At 39.7% G+C, this 7,680-nt stretch overlaps 1 protein-coding gene across 1 annotated transcript; it reads right to left on the bottom strand.

Moving 5' to 3' along the window:
- Nucleotides 1-1,111: 1,111 nt before the first annotated feature.
- Nucleotides 1,112-3,605, bottom strand: LOC112197740. The gene is made up of 6 exons (XM_024338553.2): nucleotides 3,248-3,605; nucleotides 3,121-3,174; nucleotides 2,955-3,035; nucleotides 2,461-2,530; nucleotides 2,301-2,389; nucleotides 1,112-1,557 (listed from the first exon to the last, which is right to left on the bottom strand). The coding sequence occupies exons 1-6, from the start codon at nucleotides 3,443-3,445 to the stop codon at nucleotides 1,423-1,425; spliced, it is 627 nt and encodes a 208-aa protein (XP_024194321.1). The 5' UTR covers nucleotides 3,446-3,605; the 3' UTR covers nucleotides 1,112-1,422.
- Between the last annotated feature and the right edge of the window lie 4,075 nt (nucleotides 3,606-7,680).

Below are 7,680 nucleotides of genomic sequence, written 5' to 3'. Positions count from 1 at the left end.
CGCAGATCAGTTGGGCTTGTAACCGTTGGGCTTTTTTTAATTTTATAACCAACGGTCAATAGATCTGAACCATTGGTTTTGATTTAATGAAATCTGGCGGTATATAATAATGAGGAAGTTTAAGGTTTAGGAAAGTGAAAAAAAAAAGAAGGTAAAAATAATAATGGGAAAAAACTAACGGTAAGAAAAAATTTCCTATAAATAGCTCACCTTCTAATTTGCCTCCCACACCCAAAAACCTTTCTTTCTTAGTTCCTCAAATTTTTTTGTTCCTCCTCCTAATAGCTTTCATCTTCCGAATTTTTTTTATTCCAATATGAGTGTACAACGGTAGACTAACTGACTAAGGTGTTTATGGGAAGAAATGGCAACCTGTGGAAGATATTCAATTGTGCAAGTCTTGAAAATATGTTAGCCAAAATGTTTGATGATTTTGTTGATTGCATTTCCAAAATGTTCATCACTACTATTATTTACATCATATATTTCTCATTTAAACTAAATTAATTAATAAAATATTCAATAAACAGTAACTGACCCAGTAATCCAGACACAACAGGTGAAAAAGATGTCCAATGACAGTCAACAGTGTACTAATCCAGTAACCGTGACCTATAGAAGAGCTATATATATATATATATATATATATATATATATATATATATGACCTTTTTCATCATTTCCCTATAAGTAAAACAAATAGCAAGCTATTTTACACTTAATCACGAATACTATTATTTTAATTTTATTTGACTGTATTCATCTGTAAACTCTATAAATAATCAAATAATCTCTTATGTATCAAAACAATCAAATAATGTCTATAGAAAAACGTCTTAAAAGTACAAAAAAATTCTGACCACCCTTCCCCGTCGACACGACGACACCTCCGGCTCAACAAAAACTTTCCACCATTTTTTATCTACATCCACTGCTCCTATCTTCATACTCGTCAGTCAGTTTCATTGGATCTTTTTGTTTAAAAAGGCAAAATATGATTTTAAAAATTACCAAAAAACAAAGATCAATGTATCAATATGAGAGATACGAATAAAAGCATACACATAACCAAAAAAACATTACTGGATAGAGCAATTGAAATCCAAAATTCTGATATTATGCAACTGCCGCCCATTGAGGCAGGCTTCCACTGCTGATCATTAATACATATCCTAGCGAATAGCTCATCACGAATCCACAATTCATACCACCGAACGGAATACATATATCACTGTCAACATTTGTTTCAAATCAGTTCTAAACATTATGGGAAAGATTTGCCTCCATCCCCACTTTCCATTACATGCAGTGGAAAGGGTAGTCATCAAATGAATACAAAAATAAAATTACAGTCTGCTAAATGTAAGAGCCTTCGCAACTATTTTTGACCAAACTGGAGCTCAAACTGGAGCTGTCCCAGTTCTATCTATCTTTTAGTTCCTGTTCAAATTGAAGTAATTTCTCACGAACAGGCTGCAAAAATAGCTTCAGATTTTGGCTAATTTGCAACTTATCTTGATGCAGAAGATCCTTCTCTTCACCCAACCGCACTTCCATCTACATTTTGCGATTAACAAAAAACAGAATGCAAATTGTTAGAAACAATTGTATTATAAAATATGAAGGCAAATTAACACATCATAATCACATTACAAGTTACAAATAATCTCAAGTCAATGAATAGGAATAGATTTCTGGTTACTTAACTGCAGCTAATTTTGCAAGTTCATGACTGAGGACATGTCAATAGAATAATTTACTTAAATACCAAAAAAAAAAAAGTAAATATATGACAACTTAAACAAGGCTCTGCTTAAATGAGAAGAGAAGTTGGAATATTACATATGATCTTCTCCAAATTTCCAAGTTCCAGTATGACTACGGACAACTACAAAAACTTTTTGACACATTCAAGCACGACAATAGGGCTTAAGGGCAAATTAAGCTAAGCTAGAAGCTGAAGATTATTTTAGAAAAATGATTTCTTTTTGGCCATTAGAGAGGAAAATGATAAATAAAAATAGAATTGCCGATGTGCTATTTAGAAATGAGGAAGTATATAATTATCATTGTTTTAGAGCACTTTGCTCCGTTTCTTTCCAAGTATCAAGTCTACTAAAGATAAGTCCTTCACCAGTCAATTGAACTTGTTGGGACAGTATATCCTCTAATCTTCAATATGAATTTCTAGAACCAACCACACATCATTGTATGCTGAGGTCAATAAGGCATAATTAGATTAAAACCATCTTATTCTCCATCATATCCTTCTCTGTAGCTTGAAAGTGAGTATAAAATACCTGCAAGTCATCTAGTTCCCCATATGAAAACTCTGGGATGTCTATCTGGCCCTTTACCATCTTTTTCTCCTCTCCGGTAATCAATTCCCCTGATATCATGAAATTCAGATTAAACATAGAGAAAATACAAAAGAACCAATTCTACAATGCAGCTACTTACCTTTGACTTTCAAGGTTAGTTCATAGGTGTAGCCAACGCGTTTCTTGTTTCGCACAGTCACCAAGAATGCCTGATCACTCAGTAAACATCAACTCATGAGGGATGATGAGTCATGAGGCTATTACTGAATCACCAGACTCAATAGGATAACAATCTCTATTCACAACTGAAATAACATAATTAAAGAATGAAACATGAAAGATTTGGGCTTTAGTCACACTCATACACGAGGAAACTGCTATTAAAACAAAACAAAACAAAAGCAAATCGGTGAAACCAGGACGCATGACTAGGACTAAAAAACATCCAAAGCTCTAGAACATTAAATATTCCAGGAAAGAAAACAAATTGAAGGGGAGAGGGAAAGGACTAGAGACCTGCAATCAGCCTTTTCAGAGACGGACTTTGGCATACATGATACATTACAAAGAGACTGACTTGAAAGGGAAAAAGAAAAAAAAACAGTAACAGAAAAAAGTGGGTTTATGACTCACATCCCCTACACACTTGGAGACATCTGATATTTGTGCTTTGCCACCTGGGAACTCCACGGAACCCACTGATACAAGCAACTCCTACAAAAGATTTCCTCAAATCTCAAAGCTACAGCAATGATAATGACGCAGTTGCAGCCCAACAAAGGAATATTGGATTTTGTACCTTTATTCTATCTGTCGCCCATTTATTGACATTCTTCTCCTCCCAAGTTCCAGCCTAAATAGAGATAGATATGCTAAATGGTTAGAAAGAGTAAAAATCTAGCTAAGGACAAAATCAAGGACAATACCCGATTCCAGAGAGAGCCGAGGGTGGCAGGCTGAGATTGGGCGGAGAGAATATCCTGAGACGAGAGCATTCTGGGAACCGGGGGAGGCGCCGCTTCCTCCGTCACTTGCCTCACCCAATAAGTGTAGGACGTCCCCTGCTGCTCTTCTTTCGCATTCTCACTTGACAATGGCATCGCACCACCGCCATCCCCTTCCATCGTCTTAACTTGTTACGATTACCACCGAATCAGATCGAGTTATAGCACTTGGTCAGCGGCGGCCGACGACAACACTGGCTTTATTAGGGCGACAATTTTTTTTTTTTCCTTTCTCTCCTATTTGGACCGAGCACACCAACCAACAGATTACAGAACAGCTTATTCCGATTAATTAAGGGAAATTTCACTCCCCTTTTTTAAACCACACTCCTTTTATTGTTTATTTCAAAAATACCCCTAGTTCTTCACCTCTTCTCTTTTTTTCTTTTTTCTTCTTTTCATTTCCTTTAGTTCTCACATTATGATCGAGTTCTATGGGAAAACATTTTCTTCTCGTCCTTTTCAATCATGAAGGCTTTGCTGCCATTGCTTAACAATTGAAATTTCTAATTTATGGTTAGACCACTAATGAGCCTAAATTTAAGCTGGAAATCACCTCATCCCCAACTCGATGAACTTCAATCAACCCCGGTTTTGATCAAATCGAAACCAGCGTTCATGGATCTGCTAAGCTACTTAGAGGGTGTAAAGTGTGATTATAACAAACGTATTGAGACTCTACTTCCTCCGAATGATGAGCTCACAATAGTTAGCTGCTGCATAGATGCAATAGCAGCAATAGCCTCAAAGGCTCTCGTGGAGCAAATTGGTTCAAGCTTCTTGCTCTCAGAGTATAGCAACTCAGGATCGCTTCACACGAACAGGCAAGCCAAATGTGATGGCCACTGGTGGTTAGACAATCTTTTTGGTCTATGAGTTGATGTGGGAGTAAGAGAGAGAAGATTCTAGATAAAGGAGCTGCAAAAGGCAATGAGGGGTAAGGAAAATATAGAAAGATGGTAAGGGTAATTTAGAAAATTTAATGAACAAAAGAGATAATGGGAGTGTGGTTTACAAAATGGGGAGTGCAAATTTCACCCCCCTTTAATTAAATACGTATATATCAGATGATTTTCTCGAATACAATTTGCAAAACATCACTAATGGTTACTAACTGACTCACTCACTGACTTTCTAAAAATATTACTTAATCCATTCATATTCAACATTATCTTACACTCAATGTCGTTAAATCTCTCATTAGAAGCCGTTAAAGTGGAGAATATATTTAATATAAGCGGAAAACCGGGACTGTTCTACATCTAGGGTTGAGATATTCTTCTCATCTGGTGGTGCTGGCGATCGGCCTAACGAGTATGGGTTGTTGTCGGACAGGTGCTTGAATGCTATTGCTTGGGCAGGTCAGGAGAGAGGTGTTTGGCTCGTGGTATTGGCTGGCTGGGTGGCGAAAGGTTTTAGGCGGCACCTCTGGGCGTGGAAGTAGTTTTCTATACGGGGACAGTACGCTTCATCGAGGACTTCCAGATCCAGTGACGGCGTGGGTTTTGGAGCTTCTGAGCTACGGAGCGAGGTGTTGATTAAGCGGAGCGTGCTCGTAGGGGCCTCGTGGCAGGGCATTGAATCGGCGATGGCTCGTGGCAACATTGGTTTTTCTTGGCGAAGGCTTGATGGCGCGATTCTAGAGGAGGGCTCGTGGCGGGGCTTGAGGCAACGCTAGTTTTGTGGCGGGGCTCATGGACAAGGGAACTACACTGGCGTTGTACAGGCAGCTAATGGGTGTTGGAGATGGTGTCTGGGCTTGGGTGAACCATATCTTGCTGGGCCTTGAGTTGGGCCTCTTCTCTAGGCCCATCCCTATGTTTTTTAGTTTATCTAATTACAATAATTTTCTTGTATTAGGAAACTAGGCATTTATGTGCACTCTATGTACATTTAGCGCCTCTAGAGTAGTACCAAATGACGATTCTCGCTATGTCTACGTATTTAATTGTCTAATAAGTAAGTCAATATCTATGTACCACTGTAGGTACTACCACTATCTTCTTGTCTACTACGGAATGATATGTAACGGCATATTCTTGCTTGCGATGAATATATTGACACCCGATTTGGGTTTAATTAAAAAAAAAGTACTAAAAAATATATTTCCAACTTTAAATTTTTGTGTTCTGAAGTTACTAAATTTTTGGAGAAATGATAAAAAAAAAATAATAATAATAATCATCATGACTAACTAAATGTTAACTTATAGGGTTTTGTCATTTCAGTCCATGACCTTCGAATTTCACCTAAAAATCCATGAACTCTCAATTTCCTCCCATTTCGTCCCTGCCGTTAAGCTCCGCCCAAATTGTCCATTAAATTGCAGACGTGGCATTCCTCACGCTCTGAAATGTCTAATTTACCCTCACTTACTTTTTTTTTAATTTATTTATTTTCTTCTCTCTCTCTCTCTCTCTCTCTCTCTCTCTCTCTCTCTCTCTCTCTCTACCTCTTCTTCTTCCATCTCTCTCATCCTCTGTTTATCCTGGTCGCGTAGGTCTTTGAGGGGGAGGTGGAGAGAGCCAACTAAGGGTTTGGGACTGTCATAGGGTTTGGAGTGGAAGATTTTGAGGGTAAGGAAGGAGTCGTGGAGGGAGAAGGAGAGGGGGAGAGTGAAGCTCTTATTCCAGACTAGTCGAGTGGAGCCAGAGTTGTCGGATTTGGTGGCAAGGCGGAGGTCGGGGTCGACCCAGAAGACGACATAGGGCTTGAGGTCGTCGTTCTTCCAGTTGACGTTCTTTAGGTGCTTGGCGGAGACGATCGTGAGGTCAAGATCGGGAGGCTTCAGCGGCGGAGGGCGAGAGGAGGCCATGGTAGTGGTGGTGGTTGTGGTGCTAACTTGTGCGGGTGAAGCGCGTGAAAGGGGGCAGGATAAAGGGAAGGGAAGGAAAAAGAGTGTGGTGTGGCCATTGCTGAAGAGGACGACGATGAGGAAGAAGAGGACCATGAGGAAGAAAAAGGGTTTTTCTGGAGATTGAGAAAGAAATAGGCGCCACGGCAGCGACAGGGTCCTCATCGCAGTGGACACCAGATATAAAGGCAGTGCCGCCGCTGATACCGGAGTCCAAGTGTGTGGCTTGGGACTATTTCTTCATGGTGGATAACATGCCAAGGCATAGCTTGAGTGAGAATAAAGGGAAGAGTTTGGTGAAGATGAGAATGTGGAGGATTTGGGTGATGGGGATGAGCCCAAGACCTCGGAAGCGGAGGAGATTCAGGTGAAGCCGGAGGAGATTTCAGTGTCTCCAGTAACTCCAGCGACAATTGAGCATTCGAAGACAGCCCAACCAGATTTTCAGAGGATGGTGATGCCCGGTTTTAACTTTTGCAATCCAGTTGTGAAGTTAGAACAAATTGGGAAAATGTGGAAGTTAAAGTGAATGTTGATGATGTTGTGGAGGTGGGTTCGAAGGAGGAAGAGAAGTGGAGGAGGTTGAGGGAGCAGGAAGTGAAGATGGAGAGAGCTGGGTTTGTTTTTGGAAGAAGAAAACAGAGATAAACATAGGAGGATAGCTAGAGAGCTGGAAGAAGAAGAGGTAAAAACAAAAAAAGAAAAAAAAAACAAAAGAGAGAGAGAGAGAAGAAAATAAATAAATTATAAAAAAAAAAGTAATTGAGGGTAAATTAGTCATTTCAACGCTTGAGGAATATCACGTCAGCAATTTAATGGACAATTTGGACAGAACATGACGGCAGGGACAAAATTCAGAGTTCAGGGACTTTTTGGGTGAAATTTGAAGGTCTGGGACTGAAACAATTAAACCTTATAAATATATGGAGTAAACAGTAATTAACTCTATACAAAATTAGTCCATCTACTTTTAAAGTTATATGTTAAGACTAATTAATTTGGTTCCTACCTTCAAGGAAAATATATCCTCGTCTATATTGTCAGACCTGCGCACTAATTCGAACCGCAACATCAAGAATCGACAAGATGCTGAGCCGAGCCGAGACCTATCGTTGGAGATTTCATCAACTTGACTCAAAAATCACCAATTGTCGTAGACGATCAACGCCTCGTTGCCGTTGTAGTTGATTCTGAGTTTTCGGTTGGGGTTAGTGGCGAGGAGGCTGATGTCCTACGTGGCCATTAACTTGGAGCAAGTCACGATGAGTTGGGATACGGTGGCCAATTCAACCTCGAACTTCCGGAGTTTGGGGTGCATCACTGGCCAATCCATGAAGGTTATTAAGATAATGCCAAACTTGCTTCCGAATTATTCGATATTTACCAGCTCTGCCTCAACTCCATGGAAATCGAGTCTTCGCAATTTTTCGGCAGCCCTACAAATTTCACATCTAGAGGATCCGGTTAGTTTTTGCATTTGGGGCCTAGGGCCACCACAAAG

Source organism: Rosa chinensis, chromosome 4 (genome assembly GCF_002994745.2).
Source record: "Rosa chinensis cultivar Old Blush chromosome 4, RchiOBHm-V2, whole genome shotgun sequence".
Lineage (NCBI taxonomy): Eukaryota > Viridiplantae > Streptophyta > Magnoliopsida > Rosales > Rosaceae > Rosa > Rosa chinensis.
Note: the sequence above shows the minus strand (reverse complement) of the source record. Positions and strands in the feature narration are given on the sequence as shown.